Genomic DNA, 22,802 nt, shown 5'->3' on the forward strand with positions numbered 1-22,802 from the left:
CATCCACACTTTCACACCTCAGCTTGTGAAATTACTGTTTCAGAGGAGAGCAGAAACCACAGCACAGTGATGATTAATGGCTGGAGAGGAGAGATCTAAGTAAAAACTTAGAATGACTCTGCTGTTTTTAGCACATTTACATTAAAATCTCATTGTGCATGTGGGCAAGCGTGGTGTTTCCATGACTTCACTGAATTTGTTTAGAGTTGATTAAAATGAATAAACAAATGACCTGGAACTATGCCAGAGCATGCCCACTGTTTGGTCTGCTTCATGCATGCTGAAGTTTGCTAATTAAAAATATAATCAATTCAATAAATATTGAACTATATGACTGTTATTAAGTAAAGTGCATACAAAAACAAAGACAAGAAAACAAGAACCATAAACATGAACTGCGGATACGAAGCAAAGAACATACAGGCTATAGACAAAACTGTGGCATACATGACAACAACGACAACTACAACAACAAAAGCTTGACAATGAGACACTGAAAAGTTGGAACTTAAATAGTGGTGCTAATAAAGGTGAAATAAGAAACAGGTGTGAGCAATTAGTGACATGTGATGTGCTGGGGCTGATGGGTAGTGTACTTCTGCATCCATTGGCATTACCAAGACAGAACCCCCCTTAACGCACAGCTCCGGAAGTGCAAAACACAGTCAAGAGGGGGTCCTGGACAGCCAGGCGATATGTCTCTCAGCTGATAAGAGCCCTTAGACCGATAGGATTCATTGGGAGTGCTACCCTTAGTGTAGACGGCAGGTGGTGCGACGTCCTCCATAAGGCAGCGAGGCGGAGCCATCTCTTCCGCATAGCTAAGGGTGCCACAACATCCAAGGCGCAACATGAGAAAGGCACGACGGCCACTGTGCAGCCAGTCCTCCATGAAGCCAGAGGGAGGATCGACGTCCTCCATGAAGCCAGAGGGAGGATCGACGTCCTCCATGAAGCCAGAGGGAGGATCAACGTCCTCCACAAAGCCAGAGGGGGAGCAAAGTCCTCCATGAAGCAAGTGGGGGAGCGACATACACTGCGAAGTGTCAACGGGCATAGAAATACACTACCCATCAGATGCAAGATGCTGAAAAACTGGAACTTAAATAGTGGTGCTAACCAAGGTGAAACAGGAAAGAGGTGTGAGCAATTAGTGACATGTGACGTGCTGGGGCTGATTGGTAGTGTAGTTCTGCGACCACTGGCGTTACCATGACACTGATGAACATCCTGTCTTAAACAGGCTAGAAAAAGTGACAGACATATGACATAATCTGTGAAAAGATGACAGACATAATCTGTCTTTATTGGTCTCTTAGGTCCAGACAATTTAATGCAAACGTTAATGACTATGTTCATTGTAGTGGCAGTATCTTTCAAACTGTCACATTAACGAAAAATGAAAACATTTTCCTTTTATAGAGTCAGTGCTTCAGTTTATACTTTGTTTCAATGTGCTATCATGTCTCATGTATTGATACTAAGTGTTTCATGACATTTGACAAAGGTTTTCTGTGATTCACTATATGACTGTGCCTTGCCTACATGTTAGCATTCAGAGATGATCTGTATTCACGTTCTTCTCAAAAATCTGCTCTTTGTGTGCATGCACTTGCCTTATGGGATAGTAGCATTTTATATATATGTAGATCAAGTCAGCGTGGGAGTTACTTTTCTTTCATATCATACAAGCTCATAACTGCAGAAGTACAAAGCCTTGTCCTTAGTTTGGAGCTGTGAAGGGAGGAATGTAGAGACTGTGCTTTATATCACCATTCTGTGGCTACTTCTCGGCCACAAATCCATCTGTAGCAAAAAAACAGATGATGAAACTGGGATGCAATAAAGTGCTTTGCTCCACAGTTTTAAAACTTGCAAACTGAACTAAGAGACATGCTGAAGATAGGAGTCATTCTATAAGTAAAAGTGAAAGTTGTATTAAATATGTGTAATGTCTAATCTAATATAAGACAAAAGTGCTATTTGGATGGGATTATGTTTACACAGTGACCTGGAGTAACGCCATTATTTGCAGGTGCTCGTCTGTGATTTTATTTGCGCCCACGTCAGCCATTTTGGTGTTTTTCTCCTTCCTCCCCTGAGAAAATTACAGACCAGGTTACATTGGCCAACTCTATGTCTGATAATTTAAGAGATGTAAGTGATTTTTGAGGTTGATGCCACCTCTTGTTGCAAAAAAAAAAAAAAAATGTAATCACTGTTACTCTCTGTATTTAATCACCTAGCATGTATATCCACTTCCTGGAGCGAGAAAAGATGAAAGTTTTGAAGGATTATCTCAGCAATCTACTTGCTATGGGTCACATAACGTCTCCATACTCCATACACTGTGAGCTCATTAACAGGAGAAAGAAAATAAAATCAATCAAAAGAGTTCAATCCTAAAGGCTGATTAAAGGGGCTGTTTATATTTACACAATCCACAATATCAGGCAAAGTTTACTTTTACTTAGACAAATGAATGAGTAGATGCGGCCAAATAAATAAACGTGATCACATGACCATGCATGAAGCAAACATCCACGTTCGTAGATGAAACAACCTGCTACAAACTCATCTCTCCAGCGCAGAGGTGGTAAAAGACCCCCCTCAAGTAAAATTGCAATTATTTGTATAAATAAGTACTTGGGTAAAAGTTGAAGCACAGCCTTAAATTCCTCACTCAAAGTAGAAAAGCATAAACTCTTAGATTAACTGAAAGTATGAAGTAAAAGCAGAAGAAAAATTCACAAAAGAAAACTTCTGTAGTGGCTTAGTGGTTAGCATGATTGCCCCGCCCATCCAGGGTTGAGGGTTTGAATCTGGTGTTTGCACATCCTCTCTGTGCTGTGGGGGTTTCCTATGGGTACTCCAGTTTCCTCCCCCAGTCCAATGACATGTGGTGTAGGCTGAATAATATTTCCAAATTGTCTGTAGTGTGTGAACGTGTGTACAAATGTGCCTGCCCAGGGTGTGCCCTGAGTTCCCTGGGATAGGCTCCGGTGACCCTGAGTAGGAGAAGTGGTATGGAAAAAGATCTTACGTACTGATGGTAAATTAGTGCCTTGTTCACCAAGGAACATGTGGAAAAATGTTAGCTAGCTAAGGCAAATTAACAAAAGCTTTATTCCTAATCTTTTGAGGTCCTTGCTACAGAACCGAAAGTCCAGAGGGTGGAGCTGGACCTGATCCTTTGGTTTGACTCTGCCTAGGGTGTAAGAGTTGGATCAGGTCAGACTCAACTCCCTAGACTTTTAAATATTATAACTACCAAATTAACTGAAATTTAGTAGTTAGCTATCCCAATAAAACTGTCTTGATACATACAATGTGTATGTAGCAGCAAATAGATTACAGTGATGGGTATCGGCTCTCATTATCACTGTCACATCTGTTAAAGCTCAGATTTGTTAATTTGTTAATTTATAATGACTCCTTGAAGCTATCTGATGCTAAAAAGTCACCTTATGACATTACAAATTACAGAGAAATGCAGTGATATAGTGTTTGAGTAGAAAGTAAATTTGTTTTGAGTCAAAAGTAGTAGGTGAAAGAAAAACTTTTGTAAAATATAGATACTTAAAAACCATATGTAAGTACAGTAAAAAAGTGATTGCACTTTGTTTCTTCCCACCTCCTGTGTTAATTTATTTGCAGTTCAGATACAAGAGGTTTATCACAGAGGAGACATGGAAAATTATTAACAATGCCTCACAGTGAAACTAATACCATTCAGATAGGGCTTTAGAAGTAAAATAAATATTATTTTCTGTTAATAATTTTTATGTTAATCCTATGGTTGTATTTCAAAGATCCATGATTCTTCGTGTCTTGGTTGCTTCTCTGACTAATCCCCTCTTTACCCAGTCACTAGCTTCTGGTGGACGGTCTCTTCTAGGTACAGTCATTGTTGTGCCATATTCTTTCTATTTTTTAAATTCTGGGTTCTTCCAGGAACATGGTGTCTTTATATTGAGAACACATGACCCTTTAATTACACACAGGTCGTGTCCATTCAACAAATTATATGACTTCTGAGGGTAATCGATTGCACCAGTACTAATTAGGGGTTTCACAGAAATAGAGGTAAATACTTATGAAATCACATTTTTTATTTGTAAATAATTTTGCAAGCTATATTGATTAGCCCCCCGCAATACACACATCAATATTATGGCCAATTTTGTGTAGATTCATGGCATATAACCCCAATTAATTTCACTTCCAAGTTACACTACAAAATGTGGAAAAGTGCAAGTGGGGGGTGAAAAAGCCATAATGAAAAAAAGAGTGACCACACTAACAAGAATTGTAAGAAGTATATAACCAAGTGTATTTTTTCCTCTGTCAATGTACACATATTTAAATTCATCTCACGGGAACACTTTACAATAACAAGTAAGAATGGGAATATACTCTGACTGTTCTATGTAAATGGCAACCATGTTTAAAAAAAATCCATACAACTTTAAACAATGTTTTAAAAATAAAATAACAAAAAAGGGACATATGGCTAAATTCTTCTTCCTGATGGATTTTAAAGAAAGTGAAAATAGATTTGCAAACATTTTATTTCATATGATTCCACATTTGAAAAATCACCTGATGTGACTGAAACGATCATTGTTGTGAAAACCACATTTTGTGTGGAGAGATAGGATTTAACAGACCTTTCTCTGATAACAAGTATGGCCGTTTTGGTAAAATAATAATCATTGACTGTGAGAAATATCTAGACATTACATCATTTTTTTCTTTTCAGGGATATGCCCTCTTTATATATAAAAAGTGTAGATTTTGTAGACTTGAGTTCCTGTAGCTCTATACAGAAATGCTTTTCACGAGAGCAGTTCTCGGTTGACAGGTTACTTTTTATCCCCACTTCCTTCAAAACAGGGCAATAGGAGAGCCAGCATTTTGACACAGAGTTGGTCATTTCCTTTTTTTCACAGCAAGGATGCCAGGAAAAGTTCTCCACATATGACTTCCCTCCAAGCAGTATGCACTTCCTGCAGTCTCATTCAGTAGGTGTTGGATTCTAGTTTTGTTTCTTGAAGAATAAAGGGGCAGAGAAAGATGTCTCAAAGTCTAGTTAGGTCTTTCTCATGCTAGAGGACGAACAGGGACGAAACACTCACGCGCACACGCATACAGACAAACCTGTATCCTGATGTATTGTCAGCAATGTCCACAGAATCTTGTATTTACATAAATACAACGTTTTTTTATTGATGCTAATTGCTCCAGCTTTCTTAGGTTTCTTTAGCCGAGATCTTTTTTCGTCCATGACAAGGTGGTGCTATGAATCTCTCTAGGAACAGGGCGAGAGTTGTCCAGTAGGATGACGATCAACTTAATGATTTCATATCAAACAACTCTCTGACCCAAAAGTTAAATGTGAATACGTCATGCATGGAACACCAATAAGTAGCCTAATAGATAATGACCATGTTAGCACCATGGAGAGTGAGAGAGAGGGAGAGAGAGGGAGAGAAAGACAGCGCATTGCTCTTTTACACTTTTACAATACCTTTGACCCTTACAGTACCACAACCACATTTTCTGGACCATAAGACACTTTTTTGCTCTGTAGCAGGTGCTACAATTGTCAATGCAAGGTGACATAAGTATATATTAAAATTTGTGTATTTTTAGTCTAATTGTAATATCCATATATGTCCAGAGTGGTGATATGCTACAGTTGGTGCTAAAATATCAAAAATCCCATAGGAGTGCTAGAGAATATTATCACCATCACAGCAGCAGCAAATGTTAAAAAAAGAAAAAATCTACTCATAAGTAAATTACATGGTTTCAACATTAAACATTGATGGATTATAACTGTATCCTAAGGACAGAACATTTTCAGGCCTGACAGACAGGTTTAGATTTAGATTGAGGACTGTAGTAAAGGCTTCAGCTCAAGAAACAGTGAACAATAACGAGACAAAAATCAAACTCCACTTTACCAATAGTGCAGTTTAGTTGCTGTAAATATTAGGGATGCATCGATACTGATACTGGTGTAAGGTATTGGTCTGATACTGATCTTATTTACTCTTACTCATATTCATAAAAGTGTCTGATTCCAGCCTCCGATATCACACAATACTAGGTGACGTAGGCTTGCTGTATGTTGTTGCATTAATGAAGAGACGACACGAAATGACAGCGATCTTTTACGATTAACGATGGAAAACAAAGCAAAGCAGACTGCAACTGTGCTCTGTGAAAATATCAAGAGGAGCTACTAGAGCATCTTCCTACAATACAAGTAACCTGATAAAATATCTTATGATGTTTAAACATCATATCTTTAATAAAAAGTGCAACAGGCAGCTGACCTGAGCTAGCAGTGCATTATCATTAAAATGAGTACAAGGTGGCGTGAATTCGTGTGCATGGAGCAGTGAATCGAGCATGCAGAGAAATCATCACACTCTCTCTATTAAAGATACTGTTTAAACACCATAACATCTTATATCTTAGGTTACTCATTTTGGTATCAGTATTAGTATCGATGAGTATGAAAAAAAAAATGTACTCATAGTACTCAGTCTGAAAAAAAAAGGTATCGATGCAACCCTAGGAAATACAAGACCAAATTGCCTGGTGCATTAATGCTAGTACAAGTGATATAAGGCTATAAAGAAATCTTTTAAGCAGAGGAAATTGGGTGGGGGTGAGGTGGTTTCAGAAAATATGGTAAGGTGTAGCAGTCAAGCATGTCACAACTCCATGTTAGCCTCTTGGCTATAAATTGCAGAGAATATACAATTACATTTAAATGCATAACAAGTCAGATGAGTCATATATAGATTTCTTAAAGAACACATGCAGCTAATTAGCACTCTCCTTTTACTTAAAGTTGGCCAAAAACTACTCAGCACATACTCAAAACTTTTTCTAATACCCCATAATGTGGGAAATGTGGTCAAAGAAATATTGAGTGTAAAAGCTGTCGGCCTGTTTTTCTTACCACGCACATAATTAAATATCTGAAAAAAGTGAATTAACAGGAACATTTGCTTGCCTGATACTTCACACAGTATTTACCACTCAGTGTGAATAATGACATCAAGGGTAATTACATTTTTTATATAGTTCAAATTGCAGGATATAATCGATTTCACATTAAAATTAGCCAAAGGATTCAGAAAGCAGCAGACACTAGAGAGGACTGCTGATGAGTTAGTGTGGTGGGAGTTCTCTCCCTTTCCATGGTGATTCATTAACCTCTAAAGTTTCCTGCGCTCTGGAAACGGCAATTTTCATTGCAAAGAGAATGAATGGCATTTCATCATCTAGAATGTAATGGATGATCTCCTTGAGGCACAAAAGGGGATGAAATAAGGTTAAAATGGCTATGTTCGACACCCAGGACATGGCCATTCACTTCCTTTATCATTAGTACTTTCCCTTACCTCTCTCTCTCTCTCCATATTTCCCTTACTGTGTCATAACTTTTTGAAATTTCACTGAAGGCTTAAATGTTTGAGAATGAGAATGAAGAGGAGGTGATTTACGCTCTAAAATCATCAACCCACCATTTTTCTCTCTCTCTTTCTCTCTCACTCCTCTCTCAGACGTAATACTCCTTGTCTTTGTTTTTCTTTCCCTTTGCGACGGTCTTGGACATGGAGGCGGTTGTGCCCGGCGTCTTCTCCTTGACTACAGCACCGTTGCTCTCACTGCCTGAGCCGCGCCTCTGCTCCACCTGGTAGGATCCCTCGTCACGGTTGCGGTACTTGTACATGGCGTAGAGGAGGATCAGGATGCAGAGGGCGGCAGCTGCAACGATACCCACCACCATTCCTGTGGTGCTGCTGGACTCACGAATCACCTCCACTGCACCGGGGAGGCCCCTCTCTACTGAAGCCGAGGGCCGAGCTGTGGGCACACGAGGGAAATCGGGCGGGTAAGTTAGTCCCGGAGTGAGGCGGGAAGATGGGGCTGGGGGGAGGAGCACCTGGTCACGGGTGTTCATTTTACCCGCAGGGATGTGGAGCTGGTCAGGGTGGGTTGTTGGGGCAGGGGGGGCAGGGGGAGCATGAGGGCGATGGGCACCAGGCTTTTGGCCTCCACTTTTGCCCACGCCAGGGGGAGGAGGCAGCACTGTCCTATCAGTGACCATTGGGGAGTTTTTATAGAAGTCCTCATCATCGGACTCAGTCATCTCCCCCGAGCCGAAGGCTGACACCTCCATGGGCTCGCCGCAGTCCTCCTGGTCTGGAGGGCATGGCGGCCGTGGCTCAGAGAGGACGAGGGACTCTTTGGTGGTCTGGAGGGGGCTCAGAGATGTAGGGGGAGGGGGAATGGCAGGGTAATGCGGGGCCACAGACTGGGGGTCTTGTGTGTCCATGGTAATTATGGGCAACACTAATTCACCTCCTGTGATGGAAAATATAGAAAAAAGACAGTAAGGAGCAAGAATTAGTGCACAACAAAGAAACCAGCACTACAATCTCATTAATACTACAATACAAAATAACAGATTATCTAACAGTAACATTCATAATATACACTGATACAAGATGTCATAATCCAAAAACAAATACTGACTAATATAATCTTATCATATGTTCTTCAAATGTAACTGTTTGAATAAATAATAAGCTTCTTCCTGGTTCTTCTTTGGTAAAGCAAAATAACAAACCATGGAGTTTGGGTCACTTACATCAACAAATAGGCCGGATGATTTTTGCATGGGGAAAAAAAAGCAAATTACACAAAAGAAAGCTGTGTAAGATGATCCCTTAAACATACAACTTTTCTCCCCCTTATATTTATCTGAACATTTTTGGTGCTTTACTCCTATATTTTGCTAATCTAATTACAAATATAATGTTATTACTCAAAGATAAAGACAGACAAAGAATTCAAGGAAGTCTTTCTTCATTCAGATATTTCGATAGATATTAGAAAAAAAAGCTAATAAAACTGAAAGCAAATTTGTGATCTCCCAGCTGTCGGCAGCATTCAACTGTAAATTTATAGATCATAAAGACTAATCAATATCATTTGGAGGCAGAGTTGTATGCCAGTTTGTTATTAGAATTAAGTCAAGACCATTTATACAGGTTCATTCATGGATATAGTCTGATTGTGACATTATACAGTGTTTCCAGTATGAGGCACTGAGATGTGTTAATAAATTTGCCGGAAAGAATGTGATCGAAAAGTTCTGACCATAATGAATGCCTCCACTGGAATCTAGTCACCCAGGGGAATTAGCGTTTAGCAATGTAAATTAGCCGGAGAAGTGGAGCATTCGCTTTGGGTGATGACTCTCAGCTATGACTTCCCCACATACACTGGATCTGGGTCAGTTTTTATTTCAAAGCTAGACTCGCTTCATGATTTTCTGAGCTTCATGTTGTTATTAAAGGGATCATTGCTATCAGTGGTTCAATTCAACATTAATACAGAGGAAAAGCAGAGAACTGATTTTTGTATAATTCAATTATGCAAAATAACACAATTCTGTAATTTATTGAATATAATACTATTTCTGCTTCTGATTTGTACTCATAGTTACAAGAGAAATGCCAGTAAACCAGCCTTACCCTAACAACATTTGATCCCACTTCATACTGTAGCTCTACTACCTGTATAGCTACCTGTCTGAATTATTCTTGTATATGTGGATATGTGTACAGTTACAGCTGGATTGCAGCAGTACACATTTGTAAATATACATTGAAGTTAGACTTTACAGTAAGCATACAGTTTCTGTGTAATTAGTATGTAGATACTGTCACATTACAGGTAAAAATCTGTTGGATTTTGCTGTGTTCACATGTTACAACACAACACACGTACAGATAACTTACACAAGATGTAGAGCTGTAATACATTTGTAACAGTACACACATCCTCAGTATTTCCATTATACACTCTTAGAAATAGGGCTCTTTCTATAGTTAAGGGTTCTTGGCTTCTAGTTCTAGTCTGAAACCCTTTCTAATGTTGTAGACTTCAAGTATAATTTATGTGTAACTACACAGGTATTACAGACACTTAATATAAAGTGGGGGTGAAAATGTAAATACCGTGTGTTCTTATAGCATATTGAGAGGCGTGATTTCTCTAGGTGAATGTAACACCACACTGTAAGGATGCTGTTCTGCAGTGTTTTATATATAGATAAATCGCACCTCTCAATATGCTGTAAAAACACATGGTATTTATATTTTCTGCATGGTTCCTCAGCGGGCTAGATAACAGTATGACACTTCAGAATTAGTGTCCCTATTTTCCAGTTTATAGTGATGATCAAGGATGTGTGAGGAAAGCCTGGCCTTGCACAATAAAAGTGTGGATGATGGAATAAATCAGCAATAGAATGATATGTTAATTTTATCAAGCCGATGTCTTTCTGAAATAATAGCTCTGTTATATTACAGTAGGGGTGTCCAAATCTTTTTAATGGGGGCCAGATGGAGAAAAAAACATGAAATCACTGCCCACAGTCTATCTGTAATAGTAAAAAAAAAATTATAAAGCATAATATGTTGGTTCTAAAATCTGATTGGCTGAGCCATGTCTGAAATCCTCGCTATACACATACCTGTGAATGCATCACAATTAATTCTGCATTAATGCGCCAGATTTTAAAGCAGTAATCCTAATCATTAAGCCATTGTTCTCTCCATAGAGTACCTTAATCTTTGCCTGTTATGTTGTTTAGCATCTAAAGCTTACTGTTAACAGACTACACTTCGTATTTCATTATTTATTGAATTTTATCATATTACTTTTATAAAAGCAATAAGTACAGGGAGTACGTTAAGGTGATTTCATCATAGGTATGGGAGGTGTAGGCTTTGCGTCCTGACTAAGAACGTCCTTACCAGTGATAAAATCATGGTAACGTATGTGCCTTATTTTTTTTTTTTTTTAGTAAAAAGCTTCTTGCTTCTTCAAGCTTCTTGCTTCTTCATCTTTTGTATGTTGGAATAATACATTATAAATAAATTTTCCACAGATTCCTTTATTATATCAACTGACTCCTAGATAATTATACAGACACACTGTTCTTAACTAAAAGTTTTCTTTTTCCTTTCGCTTTAAAAAAAAAAAAAGTTTTTTGGGGGAGATTTGGCACTATCAAGTATATGCAACATATTAAGATAAAATTAACACTGTTCCTGTTTGGAAGAACAACCATCAGGAGCTATTGTATGTGATGGCATACTGCAGTGCTTTAGTTCACTAGAAACGTCCATTATTCAACTTAACAGCGTTGGGAACTTTAATTTTATGTTTAAAAAGCTTGTGGACCATTTAAACACTGGTGGCAGGCCCCAGATTCCCTGCTGGCTATAACTCGGACACCCCTATATTATAGCTACATTGTGTTTGTAATAAGTTTTTTGCTCTCATGGCTGGAACTATAGAGATATAATATCAAGTTTCTCAAGGGAACCCTCAGACAGTCCATATTTTAGCTCTTTCTCAGCTCCCAAAACAACTATTGTAGGTATTTGGTGTTCTTGATTTCTTGGTTCAGGTATATTAAGAATAGGAATAAAAAATGGACTGTGTTTTGACTGGATTGGGAAATGCTGCTTTATAGTTTATAGTTTATAGAAACTAAGGCACATCATCACCAGTTTTGACAGCTGCTGGTCAAGCCCATCCCAAAAATGATACTAAATCAGCACTGGCTTGGCTATGTGACATTCAGACTGTTCTAAATGGCTAGCCATTTATTAGTCTTGTAGAGCGGTGTTGGGGCTTAAGTGTGTGTAATGAGTGGATCTGGAGCCTGTGCTCTTCTGGAGAGCCACAGTGCTGTTGGCCGTTTCCCTGTGTTCACTCACCAGTGCCAGGCTCACACTCCTCCAGGTCCTCATCATCACTGGGGCACTCTGCCGATGCCACCAACAGGTCATCAGAGTTCTGGAAAGTTAGAGGTATGTTAGTTGACCATACAGTCTATACAACTATACAGAACTTTTTGTTTAATGTCCATAAAGTGATGTGGCCATCATGTTATTAGTGCTCAGTTAATCTTTTATTTTCTTGAATTTTATAGCTGGACAATCCAGCTGTTTACAGCTGTGCTGCAACTTGTATTGTTTCCCAGTCTGGAGTTAGAGAGCAAATTAACATTCTGCACATGCACCTCATATTCATAAAACATGTAATTGGATCTGGGCTGTGACTGATTTTAATGCATCAGTTTGTTCGCTCCTATCAAGAGGTCATAACAATTTCACTATTCACTTGGACGAGCACATCGCTGTTTATTGCGACATCATCTACACCTAACAAGCTAGGCTTGGAGTATAAGAGGATTCTTATCAATTGTGACATTAATATTGCTATTTGCAGTCCCAACAATCATCCCTCAAGAAAATTCATACCAAAACCTGAGAATAAATTCCGACTCTGTGTGGACTATGACCTTTCATATTAGAAAAGCCCATAAACAATAACAGCAGAAGCTTATTCAATCAACAGTGCAGCAGGCTGTAGGACACTCCTGGCCCCGAAGCACACCGCGCTTGCACGACAAGCTTCTTGCCATAAAATGAAGGACATTATCGTGACCTTCAATATATTTCTCATTCATCAAGATTCTGGCTGCTACGAGCTGAATATATGCAAATATTCTCTCCTCATTCTATACATGAATATTAGCACTGCAGCCATGACTGACATCCATTTATTGATCGAATTACCATGCAGACAGTCCTAACCAGCTTCGGCTAAAAGGTCTCTGGCTCCATGTGACTCCCAGCATGCACTTCGAGCAGCGGGGCATAAAAAACTTCTATTTCTACTTATCTGTTTCTAATCCATCTGCTTTGACCAAATCTAAAAGCATGTTATGTGTTTAAAATTAGTAGCTGTTACTAAAATGAGTCAAATTAAATATGTGCCAAATAATCAAAATTTACAAAGACCCTTAGCTTTAATATCATTGAAACATCTGAAATGCATCATTAAGCTCTGATTGTCCCTCTATTCTATTACCTCACCACTATCATTATGGAAATCAACACAGACAAATACAGTAAGCTTTTAATTCTTCAAGTAATGCTTCACTCAGTTACAACTGCATTTACACAAATGCATACTGGAAAAAAAACCAAAACGATCACCATCCAAGTGTGCATTACACCACAAAAGACTTTATACAAATGTCTTTTTCTTGCAAATGAAATGCCAAAATAAATTTGCTTTTGACTATGATTAAGTACACGCGCGAAACACTGATATCCTGAGCTCCTCATTAACAGACGCACTCCAGTGTTAGCTTTGCCTGGCTGCATTTATTAAAGCATAATGAGGACCACTCTTATCTGCAATTCTGCACAATGCGTTTGTGTTTAATAAGACAAGTTTATGAAGTGTGCTGAAATCGCTGGTTACATTTGTTTCAATATGTGTGTTTGGTTCTGACAAACGCACCATAACTAATTTGTGACAAGCGCAAAGACAAACATGGAGTATTCCTAGCGGAGGACACTTAAATTGCTGTAATCCCATGGGCACAAACAAAACGCTATCGACTACATTTTGTACTCAACTGGAGCTTCAGTTGGCTCAATTTCAGAGCCTTAATCACAGTTTCATTGTATATGGTGCATCAGAGGTGTCCTTAAGTCCTGTAAACCAAACTGGAGGTCACTCAAAAGCTTTCCTAGAGTAATGTGCACAATATGGCAATGTTCTTTAATTCCACTACCACTTCGACAAATTAGTCATTTAAACAGCTGTGACCCTGACCAGGATAAAGCAGATGATCGATGAAAGAACAAGGTATATGTGACACACAGCGCTGTGCGGGCACCCAATGAATGTGGCCTTTCTTTGTCTTGGGAGCTACATATCTGTTGCCTGCATATGAGGAGAAACTCCCGTGACTTTTTAGTTGGGTCCCACGGGATCCCAGTCCTGATCCACACCTCTACTTGAAACGATCTCAGCTTGAGCCCATATTATGTACTGAAAAATAACAATGAGCTCTGATTTATTTTAACATAAATAGAACAGATTCTGTTTATAGGGGGCAAATTCTGTTGGTCAACAAAAACACTGACTTCATTAGGATAATTCATAAATTGTCCATGTTGGCAACTTCACAGGCAGTTTTTCCAATCTGTCACATCCGGATCTACTTAGCATCCAAGAGTCACCATTCCTTGTGCCCTATTACAACCCTGGCACTCATCTAACACACTCGTTTCTTGTTTCTCCTCAATTCCTCTAGCTATGTAAATAGCTCTATCGTGTATATTCTTTGTGAGGTTTTGCTATCTTTTCAGTGTACAGCGCTAGCCAGTATTTCCTGACTGGTTCCATGCTTAGACGCTTTGATTTCCCTGTTTGTTTGTTTTTTTTCATTTTCTCCCAAATTTCATCACCTGCCAATTCACACCCAGCGCTCCCCTGTCATATGACAGCTACCAACCGGGGATGATGAAGGCTAACACATGCTCGACCTGCTGCTCATGCTGTGTCACAGGCTATCTGCCCTCTATCGCATACAAGAACTCACAGCCATCCATGACTGACTCGATGTGACTGATGGGAGAGAGAGTTTGACAATCCTCCCAGCCAGAGAGCAGGCCAAGTTTGCTCTCTTGGCTTTTGGTCATGGATTGTCACTTCACAATATGACAAACATTTTTCTGTTGTGCCCAAATGTATTTGAAATCATTGTTAAAATTGTGTTTATAGATATCTTAGGTCAAATTCCAGACCTCTTCCAATTTTCTATGTAATACACTATAACATTATTAGAAAGCTATTTAGGATTCTTCCTGCAGTGTAGCGTTGTACTTTTCACACTTTATTTCCATCCCACATCTAGGTCAGGGTCTAAAGATGTAATAGCCAATGTATTTGTCAGACTGCTTGGTTTAATGGTGTAGCCTGCTTGGCTACTTCTATGTAGCTACAACAAACTGTGCATTATCCAAATGTATTACCTTCATAATTACAGTTATAAGCATGGAGACCGAAGGAAAATATCACTGTTATAAATACTTTAGTAACATAAGTTGAAAACCAGTCAAGGCTGTCACATTCTGCATCAGTGGAAGGCTACATTAGCTCTCTCTCTTTTTAATACACCTGCCATATTGAGCACTATGCACAATCCCATTCACATTTCAACCAATGATCTGTCTCCTCCCTTGAAAATATCTCTGAAATTTCTCACCTGAACATTTGACATATAGGTTTTGACATAAGTAAATTTTTTTTACCACCTATCCATATACACACAGACATTAGGATAAACAACACACTATATAATCCCATTTACATCTCTCACATCTCTCACCTTTTTGGGAAGTGAAGAGAGAAAGGAGCTGTGCATTGGGGGCCCCTCAGCACTAAGGCATCTCTCTTTCATTCCCATTTTGCATTATATTCCTATTTATATGCATTGAAGCCTGGATTAGTAGGATTCTTGGCATACACACAGGCCTGCATCTGGGTCTGTCCATGTTTACGCAAAGTGCCGCCTCTTATGAAGCCTGACAGTTCAGCTCAGAATGACACTGATTGTTATTGAGCGTGCCCTTTATTCATATCAGTTACCATCTCTTGATCAATGGTGTTGAATGGCGCACGAATAAACCCTCTGATGCTGGGAAGAATACCAAAGATGTGTGAAGGCGTTCCTCTCTGAGCTGACACATTACAGGAATTGACACAAAGGGAATGATGCCAGATATGACAATCAATAGGAGACACATTAATGCCTCCCTGCTCCTGCATGCAAGATGAAGCTGAGCAAGCTGTTTACATCAACTAACGTAGAGATGAAGTGAGACCGAATGCTTTAGTTCAGCAGATGTGCTGCAGGAACAACAGCAGATACAATGCTGACACTGTAAGGAAGAATAACAAGCATGCACATTTAAAATGATCAGTAGCTAAGATTTAGTTTGACTAAAAATAAAATTTTAACAGCAAAACTGAAAATAAGCAGTGCTTAATCCTGGTGACAGATAAATCATATGTGAGTGTCGTTTATACGAATGGTTCAACAGATGAACAAATGCTTTCATTTAAATAGGTTTACCATCCTGTCCATATCTTCCTGTTCAACCAAAAGTTGATTACTTTCCTATATTGGGAGACTGAATTTCTAACAGCAAGTCATAATTTGTTTTCTAAAATGTTGTGTTGTGCTTGTTGTATGTCAGACTTGGAAGTGTTCATAAACATATTCATTTTTACAGCATACCACTGAATCGGACACCTTTCCAAGTCTTTATAATGGTTATTTTATAAATATTGTGTGGAATTCATTCTTTAAGCGATTTACACATAAACCAGGTTATGCACTTGCGTTGTTAAAATTGTTCCAAATGTAGTTCATAATGTTTATTTTTTGTAATCATTTTTACTCATTTTTATGATGGATACAAATATTTCTGTAGAACACTGTATTTACACAGATAAATAACCAGAAAGTCAATTAGTAGCCATCTCTTTTCTTCAGCAATGAATACTGGTAACAGTTTTCTTCTAGGGCAATAAATGATTGTGCTGCCTCCCTGCAGGCCAAGTTACCCTATTAGCCCTACTTCCGTCCATGACTACTGCACGTCTTATATAATAAAACTGACTTTTGATTAACATGACATGCTGCAATGCCAGAGGACAACTGTGGGTTGCTGTTTAAAGCTGCATCATCTAATTCAATTAAGTGTTATTTATAAAATGCTTTTTTTTTAAAGTCAATGTCACAATTCAGATCCAGACCCATATTGACTAAGCCAAAGGTCACTGTTGTGAGCTTGTCTGAGATTTGAGATTGTGAGAGAGAAATCTTGTGAGGAGCTAAAACTCAAAAGGCAACTCCATCCATCTATATAACTGAATTATAGACAGAGATGGAGTTAATAGAAGTGAGATTTAGCAGGGATAATCAAATAGTATAGAAAAAGATCCATGAGATAAACCAGCGATCAATGTTAAAAGACTGTCAGGTCTGTAAGGACTATCTAGGAGGATCTGATTGGACTTCAGCAGCAAAGGTCAGAAAAACATTGGTCTTGAAGACCTCATGCACCGCACAAAGCTAACAGAACAAATTTCACTGTTTAAACAGTACTCAAATTTGCAAGATTTTAATACTTTTTCATAGGCAAGAAGTATACATTTAAATGTCTAAATAGGGCTGGGGGTTATGATGATATAAATATCTTTTTTATGAATTAAAAAAAAAATTATAAACTGACTGGAAGCAGCTGATTTGATGTGAAAAGTTTGTACTTAATATTTAAAATTGTAAAATGAATATATAATATTTTAGTATATAATATTAATATAAAAATGAATACAATATATTGAGGATTACTGTCAGGAGATTGTGAGTTCAAATGCCAAATGGCATTCAAATGCCACAGCCATCCATGGCTGGTAGCCAAAGAAGCAAAATTGTTTGTGCTCTCTGGGTGGGAAGAATAGAATAACCACTTTCCCCTGTCAATCACAGGGAGACTAAGCAACTGTGGGTATCTGTCAGCTCATGTATGAGGAAGAGGGCAGACAGCACTCTCCTTTGAGTGTGTTACTAAACCCTGTGACACAGCATGAGCAGCAAGTCGAGCATGTGTTAGCCTGACTTTCACCCTGATTTATGATCGAACTTACGTTCAGCTGGTGCAACTGGCCCCTGATGTTTAGCTGATTGGACGGATGAGGTGTGTTGAGGCAGAGAGAGAAGACAAAGAATCAGGTTTGGGTGCAATTTAGGAACCATCAGTATTACAACTCTAAACTACTGTGAATGTTCTGGACTGTTCTCTAGCTAGACTATGAGGGTGTTAACACTCTGTTCCTCACCTGTGTTATGCTGTCCTTGAGGCTGGGTGAGCGCTGCCTTCGAGTGGTAGTAGTGGCCATGGTGGTGGTGGTCTCCATGATGGTGGTGGACATGTCCATGGCGGCTGGAGGCGTGGCCGAGGTGGTCTCTGTGGACAATACTGATGGTGCATCTCCCACCAAGCGCAGGTTGCCCTCCACTTTAACGCTGGGGTCACCCTCAGCTGCCAGCTTCAGCACCTGCAGTCCATTATAGTACAAGCCTGAGATTTGACCCTGGAAGGGCCGGCCTTTGTCTTGGCCTCCGATCTTAATGGCTGCCTGGCTGTTGAAGATAGTCAACTGCCGACCTGCGGTGGTCCCAAAGAGGAAGGAAAGGAAGAGGGTGAAAGCCAGAGTGAGAAAAGAAGAGGAGGAAGAGAGGCAGAACAGCAGCAAGACAGGAAGAAAGAAACATTAGTTTGACTAAAAGGAAGGTTTTGCATATTTTAAGACAGGGTCTTCCTGCATGAGCCGATAACACTCAGAGCATTTGGACCCAGTGATGGAAATCTCCAGTTTTAATGAATATAGACTTCTGACTCTCACAGAGCATGAATCAAAGTGATATATAAATCATGAAGTCAGCAATTAGCTACAAAGTCTGCAGCAGTTTAGCTATATGGAAGAATAAAGGAAAATGCACTTATTACAGAATACAGCCATATACATAATTATCTGTGCCACATTAATAATAATAAAGATAATGAAGAGAATAAAAGTGGAAAACTATTTATGAATATGCAAAGGACTTTTGAAAATGTTTTATTCAGAGGACTTGTTGTTGCTAATCTGCATTGATAAGTGTCATCTGGCATCTCCAATGCTAATGTGTTACCAGGGCATGAGGGGTTTCTTCCTCAACCTCAGGCCTCATGCACAGACACAGACAGAGACACAAACATGCATACAAACATACTCACACACACATACCCCCACACACTCATTTTCCATTTATTCTCCACTAAGTGTTTGGTCCCCTCAACTCTCCATTCAGTTCTCTCACTACCACTTATTCCTCTTATTCTGGTGAAAATGTAACAATAACATCATCTTAAACTGCTTTATCTTCTATGTTGATCTTCCCCCCCCCAATTTAGTCAAGGCCAATTCCTACCCATCAGGCAGCTCTCCCTTATCACATGACAGCTACCAACCAGGGAGGACAAAGGCTATCATATGCTTCCAACTTTCTCTTTTCAAACAGCTGCAATGTCAGGGGGCAGCGTAACACACTCGGAGGAAAGCGCTATCCACCCACTTCTGCATGCATGAGCTCAAAGAGGCCCATTTTGATTGGCTAGTGTTGCTGTGATTGATAGGGGAGAGAGACTATTCCACCCTTCCTTCCCTAAAAGTACAGCCAATTTTGGTTTCTTGGGTTCCCTGCCATGGATGGCTGTGGACTCAAACTCACGATCTCTGGATAAAAAGGGAAATGTTTTTTGTTTGAGTTTAAATTTTAAAAAGTGAGTTTGTTAATAGAGTATTTCAAAAAAAAAAAAAAGGTTGAACAATGGGTAAGGGGTCTTGGCACTCCACTAAGCACAGCCAGGGGATCTGCAATTTTTAAAATTTGTTAAAAAAATTTGTTAAAAAAGTGTTGGAAATCACAACCTATTAATATCAAAGTTACTATATCTATTGGCAATTAAATCATTATTAGCCAATTTGACTGGTCATTTGAATTGAATGGGTTTAATACAAACGTCAGTAAATCCAAAACAAGTTGGCTTACAAATAATGTCAAACTTGGGCCTTTTGTCAGTTGAACGTTCAGGAATAAAAAGGTCTGTGGCTCCAATAAATAGCCAAAATAATATTGTATTTAAATAGTAAGCCTTATATTTTAATAGTTAGATTAGGTTCGTAAAATAAACCCATACTGAGGAGGGGGGGTATTTTACAGTTGAAGGCATCCCTGGCTGAACAGTTGGAGAACCCAAGGGGTATCTGTTCAGCAACAACCGTCTCGTAAATGTATTATTTTAGGGAGTCAGGTCTAAAGGAGTTTGACCAAGTGAGAGTAACAACGAGAACAGAGGCTGCTAATCCAAAAAAAATCTGAATGTAATTAGATTCTCCTAGCTTCAAACTGAAAATTGTAAATCACAGGTGTTATAATTGGATAAACCCAGCTGAAAAGTAAAACAATCAAATTGTGCCGCCAGAAAGATTCACTACCTGCTAAACTTTAAAAGCAGTTTTAAAAAGCCTAAGGGGATAGCTGATTGAGAAACAGGCACTTGCCAGTGAATTCTGAGAGCCGGACTTCAGTTTCTACTTATTCCTGATGAACAGCCATACAAAGAGTACTCTGCCACATTTGATTATGAAGTGGGCAGTTGTTCTGGCCTTAGAGAGAGCCTCTCCAGGCCTAATGCGAGGTTGCCTTTCACTACAAGTAGGCTCCACTTTTTAATAGCGAGATGGTAAATAATGGTAGAAACAGTGAATATGGGAAAGTCTAGGACTTGTCAGGAGGATATTTATCTGGCAGCATAAACAAATCCAGTTCCTGCTCTTTGTGTAAGAGGTTGTTGTGAGATTCCATAAATGGGTGTACAAATTGTGACTAGTGAACAACTAAGAACCGAGCTGTATATAACTGTTATGGCAGTTCTGTGTGCACTGTGCACAAAGGCCTAGTGTAATCTACTGTTGCTGAATTTGCAAGAAAAACAGGTTGCAAATGCACAATCAGTCCTGTACAGAGCCACTGAGGTGACATGGAGGTTATTTTTTATTAAGGCATGGCCATGAATTAATATTGAGTTAATATTTCAAACCCACAAACTAAGCAACATATGGCCACGAATTATTATGTTGTGACCACGACGTACCAAAGCTGTTGCCATGAATTAACCTGAAGTACACTGAGCCCATGAATATGTTGTTGATATGTTATACTTAAAATGTGGTCAAATGTTTGGTGGGAATGGGCAAAATAGTTTACTTGCTTTGAGTATTTGCGTAAGGCAGATCTCCAGCTCTCCCTTCTCATGTGACAGCTACCAACCAGGGAGCGTGAAGGCTAACGTGTGCTTCCTTTGTGACATGTGAAGCTAGCAGACCAATCCTTTAAAACTGCTGCTCATTCTACACCACGAGGCAGCGTAACACATTCAGAGGAATGCGCTATCTACCCTCTTCCGCAAACAGGAGCTCACAGACGCTTACGATTTGCTAGAGTTGCTGTGATTCACAGGGGAGATAGACTATGTCGTCCATCCTACCCAGAGAGCACGGCCAATCTGGCTGCTTTGGCTCCCAGCCACAGATGGCTGTGGTATTGTCTGGATTTTAAACTGTGATATCTATATTAATTTGTGTCCACATTTTATTAAAAAATAACCACCTTCATCAGCTCTTTAATTCTGTAATAGTCAGTCTGTAACCTTTTTTGTGTTGTTTCTCAGTAACATATTTACATGCTCTAGACTGCATGAGTGACTTCACTGTTTCACTCAGATGTTACCAGGGTTTGATTCCAATGAAAACTAGGCTGTCAACGAGAGAAAATGTTCAGCTCTTTTTAAGGACCACATTTTGCCGACCCACTTTTGTATCCCGATTCTTTCAATGTCTCATTTTCTTCGGCGTTTTCAGCATAAAATTGTGCACAATTTTATGCAATTGACCTTTAACTTTGGATTCGATGGTCATTCAGTATAAGTACCTGTGTCGTGAGGCACTTGTACAGTGTGAGCACTTTGTCATGTGATTTCTGCAGTGTGAGTGGTAGTAAGATCACTAATCATACAGTGTAAGCCCAGTTATAGTGGAATGATTTTTGTTGCTCAGCTCACACTTACTGGAGATGGCAGAACAGCCTTGAGGCTGTAAATGGAAGCTTTGAGAGGGACCAAAGACTTTCTTATACATACAAAATCCACAGTAACAGAGAAGTGATGAGCATAAATTTGTCTAAACCCTATCATTAAAAGCAACATTCACACAGGACATCTTTACTGAGATATGAGAGGTTCGGTATGTTACAAAAGCTTGTATGTTACATGTTAAAGGGACATTGTTTAGGTCAACTGTATATGTATATATTTAATTACCTGATTAGGGATTAATTAGATTTATTTAGTTCATTTATAGTTAGAAAATGTTTAACCCTCTGAGTTATTGAGAAGTAATTATGCAGTAGTTTAGGTAGTAGTTACTTTTGGTTTATTGACCTATTTAAAATGAAATGCAAAATTAAACCTACAACGTACGAGTAAGGCACTGTCTCCATTGCCTATGACGTGATGTGTGTGGATGTTGTGTATTGTTTTATTACAGGAGTGATAAATTACATTGCAATTCTTAGCATTTGTTTTCAAATTAGATTAACTGAAATATGCAGAAACAAAAAGGTCACTTTTATTGGCTGTTGTGTAGATGTGTTTATTCTACACTTAGCATTTTGGTGGAATGCTTAGCCATCAGAAGAGTTTGCATACAGATGACTTTAGTGTAATAAATGGAAAAAGTTTAAATTTGTGAACTTTAAATGGTACATATTACAGTTTTAGGTGACGATGCTGATGTTCTCACATTTGCATAACAAGGACAGCTGTTTGATAAAATACAGAACAACTGTAATTTACCTGTAAGTTTTGGAACAATGCTTTACGTGTATGTAAATGTTCTTGCTTTTTGTTTTTACACTCAAAGGGTTAAGACATATCAAATGTGGCTTTATGTCAAATTTATGTACAGTTTATTGTGCAGAAAATGGCACCCGTCCCTTTAACTACTTGGAACTGAAATTGGAATGTTTAGGGCTTTTCTATGTGTTAGGGATTTTTTTAGGAAATCATGTTTTAAGAAATAATGTTTGAGGTGTTGTAGGGAAGACAAAGAAGAGAAAAACAGAGCATAGAAAGCAGCAGACTATTTACAGACAGTTACTGGAGTTATGGGGTGTTGGTAAAGGGTTAGTCAGGGATTATGTTATGTATTAAATGTTA

At 38.9% G+C, this 22,802-nt stretch overlaps 1 protein-coding gene across 15 annotated transcripts in view; it reads right to left on the bottom strand.

Annotated features, from left to right (window-relative positions):
* Positions 1-4,309: 4,309 nt before the first annotated feature.
* nrxn2a (neurexin 2a) overlaps positions 4,310-22,802 on the bottom strand; it is a 342,233-nt gene continuing 323,740 nt past the window's right edge. For 9 of the 15 annotated variants that reach the window (XM_034311208.2, XM_026938618.3, XM_053240211.1 and 6 more), the window contains 4 exons: positions 17,821-18,149; positions 17,629-17,661; positions 11,826-11,904; positions 4,310-8,391 (listed from right to left, as the gene is read on the bottom strand). In XM_034311208.2, the coding sequence (XP_034167099.2) occupies positions 7,583-8,391; positions 11,826-11,904; positions 17,629-17,661; positions 17,821-18,149 (1,250 nt within the window). In that variant the 3' untranslated portion in view covers positions 4,310-7,582. The remainder of the gene's footprint in view (positions 8,392-11,825; positions 11,905-17,628; positions 17,662-17,820; positions 18,150-22,802) is intronic. The other 6 variants (XM_034311211.2, XM_034311205.2, XM_026938624.3 and 3 more) reach the window with 3 other exon arrangements.

The sequence above is a fragment of the Pangasianodon hypophthalmus genome, chromosome 15, assembly GCF_027358585.1.
Source record: "Pangasianodon hypophthalmus isolate fPanHyp1 chromosome 15, fPanHyp1.pri, whole genome shotgun sequence".
In the NCBI taxonomy this organism is placed as follows: domain Eukaryota; kingdom Metazoa; phylum Chordata; class Actinopteri; order Siluriformes; family Pangasiidae; genus Pangasianodon; species Pangasianodon hypophthalmus.